Raw genomic sequence first — 24,059 nt, forward strand, 5'->3', positions numbered from 1 at the left:
AGATTATATATATAACACATTTATAACACTAAAAAAATATATTTATACATGTTTTTGAACCATATTAGTATCAACAAATATAAATATACAAATAAAATCCTTATATGCAGATGATATCCTTCCCCTACATGAATATTCAGAGAATTAAATGGGCGTGGCTGTTTCGTTAAAGCAGTATCAGTGGAATCAGGGCAGTCGATGGGCCCCACCCTGCACCAAGCCTGCTGTTGCCGCTTTAAGATTCCCCACGCTGATCAGAACAGTGCGAGATCTTCGCATCCAGCCAGACGAGGCGCGCACACACGCACACACGTGCACGCGCATCCAGGACAGACGCCGGGTACTGAAAGAGGTAAAGTGTGACCGTGTCTTTCTTCCCTTCTTTCGTTCATTCTGGTTTTTTTTTCTTTTACATGCGGTGGAAGTGTGTGTGTGCGTGTGTGTGTGTAAGAGCGCAGTGATGCGGTTGCCATGGCAGCGTGCGTGCGTGCCGTCGTTCCCCGCGTTCGTGTTTATCGGTTTTGCGCGTGCCCGTGCGCGCCGCTCCGTCAAGCGTCTTTTGTTCTTCTTTTCTCTCTGTTGATAAACAGAAACGAGAAATAATGGGAGGAGAGACATAGAGGGGAAAAAAGAGATATAGGGAGAAAAAACTATTTATTTCTCAGTAGATCTAATTTTTTTCCCTCACCCTCTCTCCTCCATTTATTTCTAACGGAGATGTAGAAAGATCGAGAGAGAGAGAGAGAGAGAGAGAGAGAGAGAGAGAGAGAGAGAGAGAGAATAACTGAGCGCTTGCGGGAGAGAAAACAGAAATAAATGAGAAATAGAAGGAAAATAGCGGTACATTTAGTCTCAATCTTGCGCCCATTCATGACTGAATTTGCATATTATTAGTGTTTCCGATTAATTATTCACGAGTGTGTTGTTTGCTACAAGTCACGTGGTTCTTTTTCAACCCGTTCTGTCTGTAAAATACGTGGTGTTTTCACCGTTTTTTTTATACGATAGACGTTGACAGACCGATTTTACCATCCGAGCAGGTTATCGTGTTAATCTGTTTTAATGAGACAATTTGCATATTTGCAGCTCATTTGGATATTATGTAAAGAGGAAAACAATCCGTCCAGGGCTGCGATGGGACAGTAATCAATCAATCAATCAATCAATCAATCAATCAAATTAATCATTACAAAGTGGTGAAAAATATCGTCTTACTGCCAACATGAGCACTGTTTTATTTATAAAGATAAACACAGCAAAAACACAGGGACGTCCTCTGTCCTCAGAGGTTCAGATTTACCTCTGAGTGGTACAAATTCCTTCCATTAAACACTGGAGACTCCTTCCATTAAACACTGGAAATTCCTTCCATTAAACACTGGAGATTCCTTCCATTAAACACTGGAGATTCCTTCCATTAAACACTGGAGACTCCTTCCATTAAACACTGGAGACTCCTTCTATTAAACACTGGAGACTCCTTCCATTAAACACTGGAGATTCCTTCCATTAAACACTGGAGATTCCTTCCATTAAACACTGGAGACTCCTTCTATTAAACACTGGAGACTCCTTCTATTAAACACCCGAGACTCCTTCCATTAAACACTCGAGGCTCCTTCTATTAACCACTGGAGACTCCTTCTATTAAACACCTGAGACTCCTTCCATTAAACACCCGAAACTCCTTCCATTAAACACCCAAGACTCTTTCTATTAAACACCTGAGACTCCTTCCATTAAACACTGGAGACTCCTTCTATTAAACACCTGAGACTCCTTCCATTAAACACCCGAAACTCCTTCCATTAAACACCCAAGACTCTTTCTATTAAACACCTGAGACTCCTTCCATTAAACACTGGAGACTCCTTCTATTAAACACCTGAGACTCCTTCCATTAAACACCCGAAACTCCTTCCATTAAACACTGGAGACTCCTTCCATTAAACACCCGAGACTCCTTCCATTAAACACCCGAGACTCCTTCTATTAAACACCCAAGACTCTTTCTATTAAACACCTGAGACTCCTTCCATTAAACACTGGAGACTCCTTCCATTAAACAATGGAGACTCCTTCCATTAAACACTTGAGACTCCTTCCATTAAACACTGGAGACTCCTTCTATTAAACACCCAAGACTCCTTCCATTAAACACTGGAGACTCCTTCCATTAAATATCACATATCAGGGCGTAGTCTTGGTGTTACTGCTAAGCCGTTACTGTGGCACCTTGACGAGTGCATTAACAAATAATAAAGTTGAGGTGTGAAATGTTTTACCGTATCAGTTTTGGAAACAGCCTGATGCTCCGTGCAAGTAGAACTGTTGGATCAGACCTCATTTGCATATCGGTTCTATGTGCATCCAATAAAACGGTTCAACCGCTTATTTGCATATTAATGATGTCTGTGGATTATGATGAAATAGAGGATTATAAGAAAATGTGTCAATTTAACTTACATTTTTTTTATATTAGTCGTAAGGTTTATGTGTGTGTGTGTGTGTGTGTGTGTGTGTGTGTGTGTGTGTGTGTGTGTGTGTGTGTGTGTGTGTGTGTTTGTGATGAGCGTGATTAATGATATTTACTCAATCCAGCTCACACCACTTACTGCCCCTGGGGTGGGAATCTGGAGAACCAAGAACTCATACACACTTTCACAGAGCACTGGGCCTTTGTTTGTGTCAGGTGTGTGTGTTGTGTGTGTGTGTGTGTGTGTGTGTGTGTGTGTGTGTGTGTGTGTGTGTGTGTGTGTGTGTGTGTGTGTGTGTGTGTGTGTGTGTGTATGGGGGGGGTGTTTGGGGGGTCGGGGGTGTAGCAGATGGGGCCCCAAGGAGCAGATGGAGATCAGGAATGAGTGTGATTGCCACGGTGGGGTTTTAATTAGAAGTGTCTGTTTTTTTCTATTTGTTATACAATTTCTATAGTTGCAATACATTAGTTTATTTATTCATCCATCCATCCATCCATTTATCTATTCATATATTTATCTGTTTATTTAAAAATCATCCTATCCATTTGTTTCTCTATCCCTCTATAAATTGCTCAATCTATCTGTCTATTCATCCATTTATCCTTTATTTCCTCCATTTTTTATGCATCCATTTATGTATTTTTCCATCCAGTTGTTTCTCCAAGTCATCCAGTTATTTATTCATCCATACAATTATCCATCATTCCATCAATTTATTTATCCACCCATTATTGCATTCATCTATTTGTTTATCCATCCATCATTCCATTCATTAATTTCCCCATCCACTAATTTAACTATTCGTCGCCATTCAGTTATATAGTTTTACCATTCATCCATTTATCTATCATTTTATCCATTCATTTCTTCACCCACCCATTTAGCTATCCATCAAGTCACCCAGTTATCTATCCATCATTTCCACTATTTATTTATCCATCCATTATTCCATCTATTTAATCATTTATTCATTTATCCATCCATCCATCCATCCAACTATTTCTTCACTTATTTATTTATTTATTTATTTATTTATTTATTTATTTATTTATTTATTTATCTGTCTATCCATCATTCCATCTATTATTGATGTATCAATCCATACATAGATTTATTCATCTATCCAGCCATCTATTGGCCACATTTGAATATTCAATTATCTTCCATCCATCCAATGGGAAGCTGTTTATGTCTGGGAAAAAAAAAACATGCTTTTGAACTGATCAGGTTCACACTGATGACACACTGATTCATCTCCGAACTGAAGTGTTCTTCAGTTGTCTCTCTGTGAGAAACGCCAAAGCTTCCATGTTCAAACCTACATGTTTCTCTATTATACCAGGTGAGAGATGAATATTTTATTAGTAGAAAGAGAACCATGAAGGTTTGAGAAGCCATGAAGGATAAAATATTCAAAAAACCTATTAAATAACCTTCAAAGAACCTTTCGGTCCAAGAGTGTCTGTATATCGATTGTATATCTGTCTATTTATCTCTTCATCCATCCATCTGTGTGTCAGTGAGTCAGCAAAGCACCCCCCCTTCCCTCATCCACCTGCCTACCTATTTATAGAATTTTTATAGAAGTTTTGGCACCTCCAAAATCATTTAGCCTCTGTTCTGCTGAGTTTATCTGCTGAAGATCATCAGCAATGTCTTCAGTAGTTTCACACTCAATATACTGAGTCTTATGACCTTTATTTACTGCTCCTAGACTCCATTTTTCCTATAGAGGAACCCTCTGCGCTCTCCACCCCCTCACATACACCCCTCGGGGGCCGAGCTGGTCGACACGCTTAGCTGAAGGGAACTGGAGTGAATCCATTTGGCAGCGACGCATTCAGCTGCTCACGTCAGAGCTTTTCTGGAAACATCTACAGATCGGTCTCTTTCAGTAAACACTTTAATCCGGCCGGTGGATCCCGAGTCTATCCCAGAAAAATACTGTGTGGGAGGTGAGAATACACCCTGCATGGGGTATTACACGTTTTTATTTAGATTTTTATATCTGTATAAATGACATGAGTTTAATACGAGGTCCTGGTTTGACAATGCAATTGTCAACTAGAATAACTCGAGCTGGGGCGATATGATATTTTGTGATGTGATAAAAATGACTGTTCAAAAAACCATCACCATACCAACGATATCTCAGTAAAGTGGATCGCAATATCAAAATCATGATACCAAGATTATATCGATGTATCGCCCAGCCCTACCACAAAACCATTAAACTCGGAGAACCCGAAAACAATACACAATATGGACGAAGGTTTGTAGACACCTGAGCATAAGATGTGCTTCTTCTTGAACATCTCATTCCACATTGAGTCTCCATTTGCTGTTTTAATAAACTCTATTCTTCTGGGAAGATGTTCCACTAGATTTTCGTGAAGATCATTCAGCCACAAGGGTGTTAGTAAAGTGATGAAGGTGAGTTAAGGAGGCCTGGGGTGAAGTCAGTGTGGAAAATTTATCCCAATAGGAGACATCCAAATTATTCAATAGGGTTGGAGCTTTATAGCAGGAGATCTTCCAAACCAATGAAAAGCATATCTTCACAGAGAACGGGGGTATTGTCATGGTTATGGTCTCCTGCATCTGAAGATGTCAAAACATTTGTTTGCTTCAAACCTTTTGGGGAAGAACCCCATATGGCTGCAAGAGGCAGGTTTTTGAGAGGCACCGGTTTCTCAAAAAGCTACATTCGATAATTTGGACACAAATTTTGGCTTAGAATGTGAACGCTTTTGAAAGTCATCCGAACTCTTAAGATCTTTCACCCTTTGGTAACCCTTTGAATATTCGAACTGTCCGTGTCCATGTGGTCCTTCATGGGAGAAAATCACTTTCACGTAAAGTCAGTTATCAGTCTTACGCCGATCTGAGATGACGTGTGGAGTGTTTGCCATCAACCAAGATCTGACTCACACCCATGAATATGTATGAGCACAGCATCGAATCCAAGGCGTGTCTCTGTGTGTGTGTGTGTGTGTGTGTGTGTGTGTGTGTGTGTGTGTGTGTGTCTGTGTCTGTGTGTGTGAGAGTCAGGCTTGTTCACCCTGCCGAGTCTCCCTACACACACGGATATAAATATCTGGTGTGTGTGTTACATCATTTAGGTTCTTCTGGAAATGTGAGCATTACTACTGCAAAATCAGCGGCTTAGACTCAACTTCTATCCATTTGTAGCTACATTAAATGTCGGAGAACATCCTGAAGCATCTCCGTTCTGAACTAAAAAGCTCACAATTTCAAATCCAGAACATACAGTGGTGTAAAAACTTCTAAACTTTAGGATGCTGATTATTTTTCAATAAAGGCACAACCCCCTGGTGGTTTATACTGCCTCGAAGCCACAGAAGCACCTTAAAGAGTTTAGGAGATGATCTCAGCTCCACATGGCCATTAGTCAGGTGCAAGCAATTCACACCAACATCCCACAGGTACGCAAGTGTGCATGTGTGTGTGTTTGTGTGTGTGTGTGTGTGTGTGTGTGTGTGTGTGTGTGTGTGTGTGTGTGTGTGTGTGTGTGTGTGTGTTTGTGTGTGTGTGTGTGTGTGTGTGTGTGTGTGTGTGTGTAAGACTCTATTAAAGAATCCTGAAAATGGTTTTATCCCACCGAGTCTGAGGGTTTTGAGAACAGAGGCCCTGAAGCCACAGTTTCATCCCACTCTAGTCAGGTTTATGAAGATGCAGGGGAATAGTTTTGCCCCCGATACGGATATAACAATCTCCGAATCACACCAGAAAACATCATTACAGACGTTTTTTGACCTCCTGACAGGATATGGGGCTGTCAGCATACACCTGCTGTCCGTTATTATATTGTCCTGTGTGGCACAGAGATTTCCCATCAGCCCTGAAATCAGCAGGCATGTGAAGAGTGAAGTCGAGTCATGTTTTCTGAAACACTTAAATGTTCCTTCGGTTTCTATGCAACAAACTCGATAAAAAGGCAAAAACACACAGAAAATGGACTTTAAATGAGTGGAAGGAAGTTCTGTGGAAACCAAAACGGGGCACTTTCATCTGTAACAGAAGAACTCGAACAGCAAAGAAGATGTTAGCAGACTTCCTCACCCCCACAGTCAAACATGGAGATGGAATAAAGGAAGGAATAAAAAGGAATTCTGAACCAACATGCAATTCTGTCTGGACTGCAGCTCATTGGAAAAAACAAGACGATGAGCCGAAGCGACGAATGCGTCCGAACTCCGAAAGCGTTATTTAGAGAGCAAACAGTCGTCTGGAGTGATGTCTATCATGGAACGTCCTGCTCAGTCACCGCACCTAAATCCTAACTTCCCTGGGATGAACTGGATCACAGGGATGAAACCTCCAACTAGTGAAGAAGTAAAGCAAAGTATTTCAGCTGAATGGACGAAAAAATGAAGTGTCTGGATGCCGAGAATGCGCAAGCTGTACTTCATGCTAAGGGAGGATTTTTCAATCCGAAAGAAGTGGAACATCTGGACATTTATAGATTAGTTTGGTCAAGGTCAATATCCAAGTAGTAAACATAATACATAAATGCATTATATATATATATATATATATATAGTTACATTAGTTTGTCCAATTGCTTTTGAACCTGTGAAATTGGTGGGATTGAATAAAAATATGTGAAATTCCAAAACATTAGGCCTATTGACTGCTTGCACAAGTGGGAAATGGTAGCTCAGTGGTTAAATTGTTGGTTTACCGACCAAACATGGCCAATTACATGACTGAGTTGCATTGGGAACAAAAGAACATGCCTCTCAAAAACCATATAAACACTGTGGGCATGCTCTGAAAGGATAATAAGTTGACTTCATGTTTGTTTGGGAATCTTTGATTTTTTTTTTTTAAAAGGGAAAAATTGTATACTGATATTAATGTAGCTTGTTGGGGGAAAAGACTGTATGACTAAAACCTGCAAATACATTACTCTCTCTCTCTCTTTCTCTCTCTCTCTCTTTCTCTCTCTCTCTTTTTCTTTCTTTCTCTCAGAGATCGAGTCATCATGCCTGTGGCCGACACTCGTACCGAGCCTGGTAAGTCCTCATCGTGCCCTCGTTCACTCAGAAGTGTTTGTCATCAGTGCATAAGTGGCCACTCGCAGTTGAAAACAAATTAGCTGAAGTGATTCGATCAAAACACGAGCACAGGGAAAGTGCAGCTCGAATTGAAGCGAGTGATAGAAGGTCTTCTTGGGTTTTTTGTTCTGTTTAAGAAGACCTGTGTTCAGATCTACGATTCTGCAGCCACTCCTGTACCATCTGGGAGAAGTTGCTGAACGGGACTCAGAGAAACAAGCTGCAGAGAGCAAAGTCTTATGTTTGATGCTGGAACTGTGATCAGTTCAAAGTGTAAAGTATTTGAGTAAATGTACTTCGCTACTGTATTGCAAGTCATTTTTTGGCTACTTTCTAGTTTTACTGAAAATCAAAGATCATAACCATCTTTTCTCTCTACTCAACTACACTGGTGATTCAGTAGATGCACTTTTCACTTCATTATATTTTAATAAACAATGAGCATTAAAACATTTTTGCACCTCTGTTGAAGTTGCCATTAAACACATTAAACACTCCCCGACCTGACCAACGATTTCTTTTTAAACGTTTTGATTCCTGAAAAGTTTTTGCTGATTGTGACAGGTATCTGGTGGGTATGTTTGTTTCTAATACGCGATTAAGTTCAACCATTAAAAGTGTTTTGCTCTTGATTTTCGTTTGTATTCAATGTCTGGTGCATCACGTTGCAGTGTCCAAAAGTAGTCATCAGCATTGATGGATTCCATGTTCGTCACTGAGAGAACCGAGATTTGCACGGAAGAAGTCCATGTGTGGGTGGGGGAAATGAATCTTGAGTGACATGTAGCACTTCATTGTTTTTTTATGCTTTGAGAAGTTTGTCTACTGGCTGAATGTAATGTGGGGCTCTGTAATTGGCAAAAGATTTGTCAACAACATGTTTGAAGGCTTTCCAGGCAATCTCTTCTGGCCCAACTGACAGATCTTCAAACCGCTAGTCACTCATAACATGTCTGATGTTTGTTATTCTTGGGAACATCTGTCTTAACTAAAACCTTCGCCTTCTTTGTTTATTGCTTTCACGAAATTCTTCATGAGTCCTTTTTTCATATGAAGAGGAAGCACAAATATCTTATTGTGACCTGGAACTAACTTTTTACAGAGTGGCCAACCCTGTGTACAGTAATGTGACTCTTTGGCACGACTGTCCCATTCACAGATAAAACGCCTGGCTGCAGTCCCATTAACAGAGCAACGACTTTTAGATCTCCACGGATATTCCAGTTGACCTTGCTGTTCTGGATGTGCTTTAGCAACATTTCCATGTTCTCATAGGTTTCATTCATGTGTACTGTATAGCCAATAGGTATTAAGGGTGAACGTTGTCATTGAGTAACAGAACAGCTTTGAAGCTTAACGTTGACGAATCAATAAAGAGACGCCACACTTGCGGGTCACGGTCACGACCCAAAGCAGAGAGCAATCCTTCGATGTCAACACAAAAACAGAGATTGTCAACTTGTTCAAAGAATTTGGTTATATCATCTTATCGGCTTCGGAAAACAGAAATTTTTTTACCTGGTGACAGCAAACACCATTCCGAACCCAGCAATTTGGCTTTTGCTTTAGACAGACCCAAATCTCTGACCAGACGGTATAATTCTGACTGTGTTATGAGATGTGGATCGCCTGAGGAGCACGGTTCAAAACTCGGATCAATGTCACTGCCAGTTCCCTGCATTGCAGTTTCTTTATCTGGTTTGTATAAGACCCGTTCCTCTGGTTTCGGGAATGGGAAGACTGTCGTCATGTGGCACGGGTCTCAATGCTGAAGGCAGATTATTGTATTGACTTCTTGTTTTTGTCAGAGAAACCAGACACATTAGTCAAACAGAATTAACACTCCGTCACATGGACTTTCTGTTCTCTCCAAATCATCGGGGCAGAAATCGGCATTGTTTTTCGAGTGCCAATTGTGAGGCGCCCATTTCTTGTCTGGATCACCAATTTTGCAGCCCAAGTACAGATGATATGCTTTCTTCACAAGAGCAGTCATTGAGCATCTCTGATGAATAAACGTGTACTCAACCACAAATAGAGCAGAATGCATCGTTTCAACATTGATGAGACGTATCGCCCGACACCAATCGTCCTGTAAAACCTATAACATTCAAAGTACTTGTTAAAGTGCTACCGAGGCTATTCTATTTTCTGAAACAATACATACACACTACAGTGCCTTGCGAAAGTTTTTGGCCCCCTTGAACTTTGCGACCTTTTGCCACATTTCAGGCTTCAAACATAAAGATATAAAACTGTAATTTTTTGTGAAGAATCAACAACAACTTTTTTAACAAATAAAAAACTGAAAAATTGGGCATGCAAAATTATTCAGCCCCTTTACTTTCAGTGCAGCAAACTCTCTCCAGAAGTTCAGTGAGGATCTCTGAATGATCCAATGTTGACCTAAATGACTAATAATGATAAATAGAATCCACTTGTGTGTAATCAAGTCTCCGTATAAATGCACCTGCACTGTGATAGTTTAAGAGGTCCGTTTAAAGCGCAGAGAGCATCATGAAGAACAAGGAACACACCAGGCAGGTCCGAGATAAGGTCTATGCAAGCCACTGTTATAAACCTGCTGAGACAGTGTCATGCCCAGGCTGCTAATCCTGTCCATCATGGTCACTCCCAATGAAAACCTCAACAGCTTCAGCTCTGCTAACTCGATTTTCTCGTCTTTTATTCAATGCCACTTTCTCTAAACCATACAACATCTCAGGTCTCACCACAGTCCTATAAACTTTCCCTTTCACTCTCACAGATACTCTTCTATCACAAATCACTCCTGCTATCACTCTTCTCCACCCACTCCACCCTGCCTGCACTCTTTTCTTCACTTCTCTAACACACTCTCCATTACTTTGCACTGTTGACCCCAGGTACCTGAACTCCTCCACCTTCTCCACCTCTTCTCCCTGCAACCGCATCCCTCCACTGCCCTCCCTCTCATTCACACACATGTACTCTGTCTTACTCCTACTGACTTTCATTCCCCTTCTCTCCAGCGTGTACCTCCACCTATACACAAATATAAGAAAGAAAAACATGACATGTGATGGGCAAATTTGGATTTGATTTTCGTGATCAGCAGTCAAAAACTTATAAGGAACACCCAACAGTGTCCAAGAAGCAAAAACTTTGTTGTGCAGTGTAATCAGTGTTTTCATGTATATATGAGTATATAAAGTATATACAAAATATATAAGGAATACACATACTCCTTCTCTCTCGGTAGCTCTATCGCAGATGGATGCTCTGAGTGACAGCACCAGCTCCGCCACTGCCAACGACCTCGACCTCATCTTCCTCAAAGGCATAATGGAAAGTCCAGTGGTGAGTTGTTTTTTTTAAACAAAAGCAAACACACTCGAGTCAGAATCATGTAAAACGCTTGTCTTGCTGTGTTCTGCAGAACGCAGAGAGTCCGGAGGAACCTCGACTGGAGGCAGTGGGGGACAAAAACATGGAGCTGCTGCAGGACATCCTGAGGGACCTGAGTCCCATCACTCATCGCAGTAACACGGCTGCGGAGCTCTCCAACATCCTGAACCAACCCCATTTCCAGGTATACGTTTAAGTTTGGAAACACTGAGACTTTGATAGTTTTTGAGAGACACATGTACGTTTCTTTTGTGTCTATGCAACAAACTTGGTCACGTAACTGTATGAAGATTTACTTTGACCAAACAAATACATAAATATCCAGAATTTATTTATAGTGAAAAATCCTCACTTAGCATGAAGAACAGCTTCACACACTCTCAGCATCCGGACAGTTTGTTTCTCCAAACATTCAGCTGAAACTCGCCAAAGATGTTCTTCACTAGTTTGAGATTTCTTTCTTGTGATCCAGTTAATCCCAGACCAGTTCAGTAGGATTTAGGTGCGGTAACTGGACAGGACATTCCATTATAAATAGCCCTCCAGACGACTGTTTGATCTCTAAATAACTCTTAGAAAACTCAGACGTACGTGTCCGATTATTGTCTTGTTGTACAGTGAAGTCAGTTCCAAAAAACCGCCTTCAGTCCAGATGTAACTGGATGGTGTTGAAGTATGGAATGAGAGCCATGTTGGTTCATTTGGAATAAGTCTCCAACCTTCCCTGCTCCAAAACAACCCCAAACCATAAAGTTTCCACTTCTAAGTGTGGCTGTGGGGGTGAGGGAATGTGATCACATCTTCTCTTCTGTTTCCTATCTTACACAAGTTCTTCTGTTAGAGACAAAAAAACTTTTACTGAGTTTGTTGCATAAAAACCATAAAAGACCACACTTTTGATACCCTCTGTACACAATGCATATTACAAATCTTATAACACCACATGATTTTTTTTGTTCTTGCCTCGATTAAGGCATTTAAACCGACAGTCAAAAGATGCATGATTGTTTTGCAGTCTCTCCTGGAGACTCATGATTCAGTGGCCTCTAAGACATGTGAAACTCCACCGCCAAGCCCACAGGCCTCTGTGGAACCGAACTTGCCCCCAGTCCCAGCTGACGCCGTGCGCATGGTGGGCATCCGCAAAGTGGCTGGGGAACATCTGGTATGTTCTCCACAACGTAATGATTTCATACACAGTAGTTCTGGTTCACTGGTGCTGAGTTACATACACAAATTTCCTGGCAATGAGAAGATGCTTTCAAACAGAAACTTCATGATATCCATAAGTAACAGACAGACGACAGAACAGGAGTGGAGACCTATTTTCATATCATTGCTTTCAACCCCTTCCCGTTCAGGGCGTGACATTTCGGATTGAGAACGGCGAGCTGGTGATCGCTCGGATCCTGCACGGCAGCATGATCGATCAGCAGGGTCTCCTCCACGTAGGGGACATCATAAAGGAAGTGAACGGGAGAGATGTCGGGGATGACCCACGCGTCCTCCAGGAGATGCTGCAGGAGGCCAGTGGCAGCATCGTGCTGAAAGTTCTCCCCAGCTACCAGGAACCACAGCCTCCCAGACAGGTAGCAACATGGAGCGTGCACTTCTGATCTTATGCTCTTATCCTAATAGGTTATCATTTGTAGTATCTAAGTAGGAGGATCCAGTGTCAGAATGTCAAACCTTAACTTGACATTTTGTAAAACACGAAAGTCTTTAGGACTTTAACACCACGTTTTTTTTTTCAATAAGGTTGGCATACGTCTTTAAACCCATTTTTGTGTTGAGATGTTCCACCCACCCAGCTTTTAATGCATCCTGTTTCCTTCTTGAGTTCCTAATTGGAATTCCTAGATTAGGGATGGATTCAATTTAACACCCGAAAGATCCATGTAGTTACTAAGAAACTCTGAACATTAACTGTAATTAAAATCAACAGTCTGCTACAATGGTTCAGGACCACAGGCTGCAAACAGTTCCGCATTTCAGCACCAATAACTGAACACCTAAACAGTGATGGAACTGAAAATGAATAGAGCGAATTCATTGACGTTGCAGAACCATTAACGTCCAGTAGGTGGCAGAGTAACGAGTATAAGAGCTTATTTCATTTACGGTTTCATTTACAACATTTGGCAGACGCTGTTATCCAGAAAGACTTACGAATTTCTCTGTTAAGGGGTAAAGAGTTTTGGTCAAGGGCCCAGCAGCAGCAAAGGCAGCTTAAGGGTGGTGGGATTTGAACTTATGACCTTCTGATCAGAAGTCCAACATCTTAATCACTGAGCACTCATTTTGCACTAATGGCCAAATAAATAGGCAGAATATTAGATATAAGATAAATATAAGTTTGTAGATATAAGATTTGTGTTTGTTTGTTTTTTTCATCCCATTTCAAATTTTCTCGCAGGTCTTTGTGAAGTGCCATTTTGATTACGACCCGGCCGACGACAACCTGATTCCCTGTAAGGAAGCCGGCCTGAAGTTCAGCAGCGGAGACATCCTGCACATCGTCAATCAGGAGGATGTAAACTGGTGGCAGGTACGGATAGCAGGAGGAGAAGGACTGGATATATACAAAGTCTCATACACACTGTTAGGAATTTCAAACATCCCAGATTGTCTTCCATGGCCACCTGAACATCTGGAGAAGTTTGTATGCAGGATTTTAATGTGATGAAACAAAATAGCGTAGAATTGAAACATTTGCATACACTGAGACAACAAAACGAGGTGAAGTGGTAAAAAATTGAGAGACCCAGAAATCAGATTACATTAATAGAACATACTCATTCATTCTAAGTTTACTTGAGTTTATCCATAACATGTGATGTGAGCGAAAGTATTTGGATACTGGACTTTTTCAGCCATGTGTGATTCTTCCATGAGCTATAACCACAATGTCAGAGCAGGACAATCGAATAGGACTTCCTTGGACCACGCCATGACCCAATGTCTCCCCTTTGGAGACATTTAGTTTCGTCTCCGCTATTAGTTCCAGCTTTGAAAAGCTCCTCTCTGATTCAGTTTTCCCCCTCCATCTTTCCTCTTTTTTTCTGATTCGGGCTCCTGAGGGTTTAGATCTTTTTTGTTATTCATTGTTTCATTTGAATTCAGTTCATCCTACTGACGTGACGTCACCCAAGCCCCTGTCTTTCCTTTCTGTGAGGGAACTTCTCCAGGCGGTGGGTTCAAAGTCCCATCCAGGTTCATTTATCGTGACAGGATATAATAATTGACGTGAACGTGCAATGAGCGTTAAAAAAAAAAATGGATCAATTTTTTTTTTTTCTGTAACCTGCCATGTCGTTTAAATCGGCCACTGCCAAGCGCCAATCAAAAACAAGTTTAAAACAGAGCATGCGCTCTGTGTGGGTAATCAGTGTTGCTCACTTCCCTGGTGGTCTAGTGGTTAGGATGCGGCGCTCTCACCGCTGCGGCCCGGGTTCGATCCCCGGTCAGGGAACCGACCCCAGCCGCTCTTAGTGCCGGTTCCAAGCCCGGATAAATGGGGAGGGTTGCGTTAGGAAGGGCATCCAGTGTAAAAACATGCCAAATCAAACATGCGGATGATCCGCTGCGGCGCCCCCTAACGGGAGAAGCCGAAAGCAAGTTTAATCAGTGTTACTCACTTCACCGCTCATACGGTTATAATGTCATATTATGGTGCCTGTTCAGGGTACAACTTAATATGTATATTTTATTTTAAGTGTATTATATTTTATTTTATCTGTAACGTGAGCAACTGCAACCCAACAATTTCTTTATGGGATCAATAAAGTATTCTGATTCTGAAAAAAGGAGCAAATACCAAACTTATAGGTGATTGAGGCCAATTATTATTACGGGTACCAAAGTTCAAATACCAAGTAAAAGAAAAAAAACAAGTTCAGGATCCAAAGACTTTATTCAGCAGAAATCAGAGTAAAAGTTCCATGAAAGAAGTCTTTTTTTATATATATTCCATTCGTCATTTTTATTTGTAAAGAACTTCTTACAGTCTTTAAATAGATAAAGCAGTTATAAAGGTTGTATAAAAGAATGTTAAGTTTGTTCTTTATAATTGTTTAGCCCTGGTGAGAAAGCCAGCGGTGACGGTGGCAAGTGAAAAACCTCCTGAGATGGATGTTTGAATATCACACAAACATTCTCTTTATCTGCTGACATTGTCTTGGAATTCCCAGGTTCTTTACAATAATGCTAACGCAGCCTATTCATCATTATATTTAGAAAAAACTAGCGTGTAATTCACGCTCCATGACCCTCGATTTCTACTATACACAGTGGTACACAGTAGACAGACAATAAACAGACAAAGTTCCTCCAGAACCCTGGTTCTACACTAAACAACAACATAGAGCTACAACACAACACAACACAAAGCTAGATAAAGTGTATCGAGTGCAAACAGTACACACAGACAACACACAGACAACACAAGACAAAACATTTTTTTACACGTTTATTACTTTTGAAAAATCACCCTTGAAGTACGAGATATGAGGTGTATCATTACTGCCTCAAGTGTTTACATTCTGATCACACATTAAATCATCTTTTTGAACATTGAGACTTGACTTGGTTGTGTACCAAAATATATATATCTTTTATGCATAGTTCCTGCATTTCATGGAAACTTTATATAAATATAGGGAATGTCAGTCCCGTCACACATGTCAGTCCCGTCACACACCATCCAACTAACATATTTCACAAACTGTGTGTGCGTAGGCTCGAAGGGTTCAGGGAGGAAGCGCCGGACTCATCCCGAGCCAGCTGCTAGAGGAGAAGAGGAAAGCTTTTGTAAAGCGAGATGTGGAGCTCCCACCAGCAGGTAGCGCTGTTCCTTCATTATGATCTCTGCACATGAAGATCGTTTAGACAGTAGGAACGATACATACGTCTCCATAACTGAAGCAGATGCGATTCGCATCTCGATTCATAGCCAATGATACGCTACAAGATACGTATAAATCAGCTAAAAAAACAATGCTCTAAAATTCAATATGTTACAGTTCACTTTCACGTGGCCTCTTTCACAAACTGGCCTTTGTAGTGGCAAAAAAAAAATAAAGATTAACTAAAAGCAGACGTTCATTTCCTGTTGTGTCTCCAGTAAGACGCAGCAGTTTAGCGACTGGAAATCAATCAGCATAGCAAATATTATTGGTCACCTTCTGTATAATAAAAGTGTTGCGCATCTACTAAAAATTATATATAAATAAATTGTTTTTTAACGATGCAACTAAGTGATACAAATGCCAACATGTATCCTATCCACACTTTTTTAAATCAATGCATCACATCGTTTAACTTTTATGCCGATGTACCGACGTGAATTGCTGAATCTTAACGTTCCTATCAGACAGGTTACACTATACGGGCAAATGTTTTGGACATAAGATTGGGATGTCCGTATTCGAACATTCCATTCCACATTTAGTTTCGATTTGCTGTTATTTTTCGAGTTTGTATGTTGCCACAAGGCCACAAGGGTGTTAGTAAAGTCATGTACTGATGTAGAAGCAGTTAGGAGGCCTGGGAGTTCACATTTATCCTAATAGGGTTGAGGGTCGGATCCCTATAGCAGAAGATCTGTCATTTTCCAACCCATGGAAAGCAGATCTTAATGGAGCAGGCTTTGTGAACAGCAGCATCATCATGCTGGAACAGGTTTGTTTCTCCTAGTTCGAGTGAAGGGAAAATTTCTTGCTGGCACATCCAAAGATGCAGATTTGGGTGAAAAAATCTGATGACCCGAAACCTGACCGTATTTGTGATCATCAGTGTTACAGTTAACAGCAAGTACAAATTTAGATTTGATCTTATGACTAAACGCACTGCATATTATGATGAGAATCGCAGATAAATGGTAAACATCAGATCTTTCAGAGCAATAAAAATCATGTTGTATAAATCGGGATCATAAAACTAAGCTCTACGTGTTTCAGGGTTTTTTTTTTAAGTGACCCAGAGGAATAATCAGGCGGAGTTTATCAATGTCCTGTGCTCTCCCTTTTGATTACTTCAGATCTCGGGTTGATATACAGGTGCAGGGAGTGTTTATCCGGAGCTTTAATGTGCACGCTAATGGAACTCTGGTGTGTTTCAGGAACGCTGTGTAGCGGGATTGGAGGCAAGAAGAAGAAGAAAATGATGTATCTGACCACCAAAAATGCAGGTTTGTGCTACAGAACGTTTCACAAGAAGCAAATTGGAATTGTATATAAACATGAACGATGTACAAGCACAAGTCCCACCCCTTTTACAATACTTTTTTTTTATTTATTGTAAAAAAATGTAATTGGTAACACTCATTATTTATTAAAATATAGTGAAGTAAAAAGTACATTAACGAAGTACATTTACTCAAATACTTTACATCACTGCTTTAAAGTGACCTGCAGGTGCATCAGCATTAAAGCACAGTGTTTGGAGAGAGTTAGACTTTCTACAGTGGATAGAAAAAGTCTGCACAACCTTATAAAATTGAAGGTTTATAAAATATAAAGACGGGAGGAACAACAAGATGAACATCCGAATCGTTCAATCTTTACTGCGATATTCCAACAAACAGAAATCCAGAGGGGGAAAAAATTCAATTATTGGAAATGTTTTAAATAAAGAAAATAAATAGATACCACACCCTGATTGCACCACCTCCAAACTAATACTATGTGGAACTGGTTTTTGACTTGATTACAGCATCAAGTCTTTGTGAATTAGTCTCTATCACATTCACACATCTACACTTTGGAATTTTTTCCCACTCTTCTTTTCCAAAAATGTTTAAGTTCCTTCAAACTGCAAGGGGATCTTCTGTGGATCTTCTGAAAAACTCATGTGGTTCCTTCAGTGTTGCTGTTAGCCTCTTGGTAGCTTCCCTGAACCTCTCTCTTTGTGGCCCACGGCTCTTAGGAGAACGCAACAGCAAACATTTAAGCAAATCCTACAGCAACAGCTGACTTTTATCTGGTTTGAATCAGAATCACTGTAATTGATGGTAGGTGAATGTCATTTACCTGCAGACCTCATTGTGAGTGGAAATGGTACACTGGTTCAATATTTCTTTTTATCTCTGGATTTCTGCTTGTTAGAAGATCAGATTAAGAAATCAGACAATGACTTAAAATATTACATCACGCACATTTTTATCTCTTCTAAATGCACCTTAAATTTTTTTTAATCCTCTAATCAATGGATAAATATCGATGCTTGTCAATGCAAAAATGTATGTTTATTATTAGTGAAACCAAACTCAACATAGAGCATGCAGACAAAATATACTTTTAAAGTTTTTAAAGTAATGATGGTGTTTTAAATGACGTAAATCATCAGGACACCAAATGGAACTAACGCTATGTTTCCACACGGACGCTTTTAATCGCCGGATGTGCGCATCATGGCGGATTTTGGTGCTGATTTGAGACTTGGCGCATCAGTAAAACAAATGTTGAGTAATTTAAAATAATTTTTTGGTGTATCCGAGTAAAGAAAAGACGTTGTGAAATAAATGTTAAAGGTTTTAATTTATATATATATATATATATATATATTTTTTTTTTTTTATAAATTTTTTAAAATAAAAATGGCCAAACTGAAATGCGCACCGCATAAATCACACGTTCCTAAAATTTGCGCTATTATTAAGTGCTGTGTTCATTTTGACAGCCCTGATCATATATTTGAAAATCCTGCAATTTCATAAGGGTGTTTTAGAGGTGTAGTTTTTAAGTCACAGGTTAATTTCAGTACAGTTGTTTTGTAGAAATAAAAACCTAAAAATGCTTGTAATTTATTATTAACTCAGTTTATAATTAGTTTATAATAAAATGCCTGTTTGGTTTTAATTTAAAAAATCAATGAACTTTTTTATAATATTAAATAAACTAAGTACTCGATAAAATTGCCATAAATAAAATAGATTAAATAATGGAAAAATGTAATAAAATAGTTTACATTTAAAATATCCTATTTGAGTACTACAGATGTGTATGTGTGTGTTTGTGTGTGTGTGTGTGTGTCCCTATTTAACAATTTTACTAATTTTAGCATACCTTAACAAATTTCTACATGTAAGAAACACAAGATACTTCCATATTTATTTTTATTTTTAATTAATTTATTCATAGATGAATTCATTCCTTTCATCTTTTATTCATTCATTGACTCCTTTGATATGTGGAATTCCTTAGATTTTCTTCTTTTAGGAAGCTGTACGTAAAACGCGAAAGAATTCATATCGCTCGACTGTTGAACAAACGTTGGCAGTGATAGGAAGCGGCGGCGCAGGACAAAATCTGCAAACTTGCGGTCCACCACTTAATATGCCCATGAGGGAACTCATGTATTTTAACTATGTTCAATCACATAAAACAAAGATTGCATTCGGTACACGTGTGCACTGAACAGGAAGTCCTGTACTGAAACAGTTTGGTACAAATAGCATTATACCATTACACCCCTAGTGTCTAGATTTTGTATTCACTGTCCTTCCTCTCTGGTCTCACTCAGATTTCGACATGCACGAGCTTATGATCTATGAGGAAGTTGCCCGGGTTCCGCCGTTCAAAAGGAAAACTTTGGTTCTGATCGGAGCTCAGGGAGTCGGACGGCGCAGTCTGAAGAATAAGCTTCTGGTTTCTGATCCCCAGCTGTTTGGAACTACAATTCCATGTGAGTAAAAGCTACACTGATATTAGCATCAGATATTAGCCCAAAAGAAAGACTAAACCAAAGCTCTATTTTACTCCATTCATTTTTAAATGAGTTGAATCTATTAAAGATCTATTTATTAAATGTATTTCTATGTAACCAATGAGTGCATACTGTATTTCTCAGACACTTCCAGGAAGCCTAAAGCAGGCGAACGGGAGAGCAGGATGTACGCTTTTACGAGCCGAAGCAAAATGGATGCGGACATTAAAGCAGGCCGTTACCTGGAGCAGGGCGAATACGATGGAAACTTGTACGGCACCAAGATCGATTCCATCCACGAGGTAGCCGAGGCAGGACGCCTCTGTATCCTGGATGTCCACCCACAGGTGAAAACACAAATATCTACAAGCCTGTCATTGATTTTTGGACTAATAATGGATGATGCAATGGTGAATGAGTGAGCTTGATAGTGTACTTTTTCCTTTTTAGGCTCTGAAGATCCTGAGGACATCAGAGTTCCTGCCTTATGTCGTTTTCATCGATGCTCCGGAATTTGAAGTGCTCAGATCCATGAACAGAGCGGGAATCGAGTTAGGAGTGGTCAGCAAAGAGCTAACGGTGCGAGCTTAAGTCGTTTTGTTTATGATGTCTAGAACACAAAATCCAACTCCATCATACTCAATCCTCTGAACCACACATTCAAGATCCCAAACACTAACCTCCAACCCCTTAGTGTCACTCCAACTCCAGCCCAAACCTCTCCAAACTCCAACCTTTAACTGTCAAACTTCAGCCCCTAACCCCAAACACTTTCAAACTCCAACACATAAGTCCTTCAGAGTACAAACCCTAACTTTCAAAATGTAACCCCCAACCACTTCAAACTCCAACCCGTAACCCCACCATTCAACCCCTACATGCCAACTCCTAACAACCACAGTTCAAACCCTAACCCAAAACTTCAAACCTATTCAAACTCAACCCTTAACCCCTTCAACTCCTAACCCAACAAACCCTAACCTCAAAACTTCAATCCTTAACCCTACAACCTTTAACACATAACCTCCAAACCCCTACCCCCCAAATCTTCAGCCGTTAACCCCACAACCCTTAAACCCACAACCCCTAACTCCAAAACTTGAACCCATTACCTCACTTTCCCTAACTCTAAAACTTCAACCATTAACCCCACAACCCTTAACCCAACAACTTCAACCCTAACCCCACAACTTCAACCATTAACCCTACAACCCTCAACCCCACAACTTCAACCCTTTACCCCACAACCCTCAACCCCACAACTTAAACCCTTAACCCCACAACCCTCAACCCCACAAGCATCAACCCAACAAATTTACCCTATATCCCCACAACCCTTAAACCCAAAACTTTAACCCTTAACCCCACAACCCCTTACCACGAAACTTCAACCCGAAAAGGGACAGGAACCTGTACACTAAATGATCTTTATCTCAACCTAAACTTTAAACGTATCGCAAGATAAGGGTGATGACCAAACTCCAGTGCAGTACTAATCCTAATCCCAGTCATCAAGCAAATGACATGTCGCACAACAGACATCAAAACAACAGAAAATGTACCATTGCGTTTGCTGAACCCCAGGTTTTCTTTTCTGTCTTCCTACTGGCAGGATGGTGAGCTGAACAGGATACTGGACGAGAGCTGGAGGCTTAAGAGGGCGTATGGACACTACTTTGACCTGACCATCGTGAACGACAGCCTGGACGAGGCCTGCAGCACTCTCAAGGATGCTTTAAAGAAGCTGAGTGGAGTTCCCCAGTGGGTTCCGGTTAGCTGGGTGTTTTAGGGGGAAAAAAAACCCTCATTCATGAACCCTCATTTATTTAGTGACTTACATCAAACTTATTTATTTTTTATTTATTTTAATGATGGTATACCTAAGTGATAGCTTGTCTTGTAGTTTTTAGCTGCCCTTCTCGTACATACGTGGCTTTCCGAGCATAAGGCTGTGTCTCAAATTGCGTGTTTAATAACAAACACATGAGCCTGACGAACACGTACAATAATATAACTGGGGTTAACAGCAGATATACTGTCTGTTTAACCAGTAGGACCAGTCAGTATTCTAGTTTACTACAGAGTCAGGAAGGGTGTGATTTGAGACACGGCTCATCACTGACTGATAAAAGACACACGGACGAGAACAATGTCTGAAATTCTTGCACTAATACATCAGGGAAAAAAAAATAACACAAAAACAAGAACATGGTCCACTACCAAGTACCGCTTTATTGTTTTTACTCCTTAATTTGTAATAAAGCGACCCAAACTGCCTGTCGGGTGAAAGAGGAAACTGATGACGCCTTTTTATCTTTTTAAAGTGAAAATAAAAGGCGATGTGGATAAATGTTCATTAAACAATTTTAAAGCCAAAAACATTTTAAACCCACGATGTATAGAACAATCACACAAAGATATAGATGAAAATGTATACAAACATTTTGGATTAATAAACCTGAAAAATAACTAAGTACAGAAAGGCCACAATGCGGACAGGATTTGCATTTCAAGTGTCAGCAAATCAGATTAAATGCAAATTGGTGCAAAGCCAATCATATTACTCTCTAAATTGCATTTTGTTTAAAATACTACCTCTCAGGAGCTTATAAAGAGCATAAACCATTTGTATGACACCTCCTCATGCTACGTCTAGACTAATCCAGATACATTTGAAAACGGCGTTTTCGTAAAAATAAACGGTCCGCGTCCACAGTCATTTTTAAAAGTTGCTCATCTGCACTAAAACGTCTAACAATGCTCAAGTCCCCATACTGGGCATGAGAAAAATGTACCACGCTTCAAACTGCGTCACTTCTGCCCGACGTTTATTTACTTTCCGGCTCTTTGAAACGTTGTGACAATGTCTAAAAATGCATCATCGTTTTCGGAAGCCTTAAATTTCCCACTAAAAAACACCGTTTTCCAATTTATCCACGTTTTCAAAAAGCTACATTTTCGTGGACTGAAAATGGCGTCACAAAAGGGCAAAATGGAGAAAAAACTAAAAAGCTTGAGACCTCCAGCTCCTCAGATGTGCCCGTGAAATCATGAAAAGCAGAACGATGTAGTTAAAGGCACCATAAGCGTCTTCTGGATAATGTGATCGAATCTGGCGCTTCCTATTGGACGTCTGCTAAATCAGGAAACGTGCGCACGAGCAATTAGCCTTTTTATTTATTTTTTATATATGTATAAAAAAAACTATTTGCATAATATCCAGGACCAAATATAATTTTTTTTTTTTTTACAATTAAACCAGTTCTTGATAGTGGACTCACACTCGTTTATAGACACTACTGTAGTTTCCCTTACAGAAAAATCGCACTGTTTATCAGCAAAATGTATCTCTCCGAACGTGACCGCAAGTGAACACGTGAGCAACATGCTGCATTCGTGTAGAAAAAATAAAAACAGAAGTGGGTGTTTTGCATCATTCACATTATTCATATGCAAAATAAATAATCATGGGGAAAAACACATTGTATTAAAATATTATAGAAACACACTCTCTCTCACACACACACACACACACACACACACACACACACATGCGATAATCCTGATACAGTTGTGATTTTTCTGTAAGCGTCCGTATTTAGATGAAACCACGTCAGATCCTCACATCACAGCTTTTAAAATTAAATGAACATATAATATAAGTGTGTAATATTGATTTAGGCAATGGTTCAAAGTCTCGTGTTTTTTTACCGAATTCTATTTTATTACATTCCGTGCGCGCTCTTGTAAATCTTTCCTCGTTATACACGTTGTGGTAGTGCAGGATTTATTCTTTTTACCCACACCATTAAAGCTTGTATTGAAATCCTACATTATATGTTTCTTGCACGATCGTATGTAGAATGAGTTTTTACACTGATACAGAAATACAGTAATACACTGATACAATAATACAAAAATACACTAATACACTAATACAATGATACACTGATACAATAATACAAGAATACACTAATACAATAATACACTAATACACTGATACAATAATACACTGATACAATAATACAAGAATACACTAATACAATAATACACTAATACACTGATACAATAATACAATAATACACTGATACAATAATACAAGAATACACTAATACAATAATACACTAATACACTGATACAATAATACACTGATACAATAATACAATAATACACTGATACAATAATACAAGAATACACTGATACAATAATACACTAATACACTGATACAATAATACACTGATACAATAATACAAGAATACACTAATACAATAATACACTAATACACTGATACAATAATACACTGATACAATAATACAATAATACACTGATACAATAATACAAGAATACACTAATACAATAATACACTAATACACTGATACAATAATACAATAATACACTGATACAATAATAC

At 39.6% G+C, this 24,059-nt stretch overlaps 1 protein-coding gene across 2 annotated transcripts; it reads left to right on the top strand.

Annotated features, from left to right (window-relative positions):
- Nucleotides 1-228: 228 nt before the first annotated feature.
- On the top strand, nucleotides 229-23,479 carry mpp2a (MAGUK p55 scaffold protein 2a). Of its 2 annotated transcripts, XM_083566977.1 has the most exons (15): nucleotides 265-352; nucleotides 4,192-4,371; nucleotides 7,473-7,516; nucleotides 10,800-10,897; nucleotides 10,977-11,129; nucleotides 11,961-12,110; nucleotides 12,307-12,534; nucleotides 13,362-13,493; nucleotides 15,683-15,785; nucleotides 17,064-17,132; nucleotides 19,466-19,627; nucleotides 19,793-19,995; nucleotides 20,099-20,227; nucleotides 21,261-23,016; nucleotides 23,220-23,479. In XM_083566977.1, exons 3-14 carry the CDS (start codon nucleotides 7,486-7,488, stop codon nucleotides 21,435-21,437), a joined length of 1,635 nt encoding a protein of 544 aa, XP_083423103.1. In that variant the 5' UTR covers nucleotides 265-352; nucleotides 4,192-4,371; nucleotides 7,473-7,485; the 3' UTR covers nucleotides 21,438-23,016; nucleotides 23,220-23,479. The 2 variants fall into 2 exon arrangements, with proteins under 2 accessions (XP_083423102.1, XP_083423103.1); XM_083566976.1 differs by lacking the exon at nucleotides 4,192-4,371 and having other exon boundaries at nucleotides 229-352.
- Nucleotides 23,480-24,059: the final 580 nt, after the last annotated feature.

The sequence above is a fragment of the Silurus aristotelis genome (assembly GCF_946808225.1).
Source record: "Silurus aristotelis genome assembly, chromosome: 17".
NCBI lineage: Eukaryota > Metazoa > Chordata > Actinopteri > Siluriformes > Siluridae > Silurus > Silurus aristotelis.

Bases quoted from the DNA above. Each gene is read 5' to 3' on its own strand.
- mpp2a (XM_083566976.1), top strand. From the start codon at position 7,486: ATGCCTGTGGCCGACACTCGTACCGAGCCTG. The intron at 10,898-10,976 runs GTGAGTTGTTTT...TGTGTTCTGCAG, and splicing joins GCATAATGGAAAGTCCAGTG to AACGCAGAGAGTCCGGAGGA. The intron at 20,228-21,260 runs GTGCGAGCTTAA...TCCTACTGGCAG, and splicing joins TGGTCAGCAAAGAGCTAACG to GATGGTGAGCTGAACAGGAT.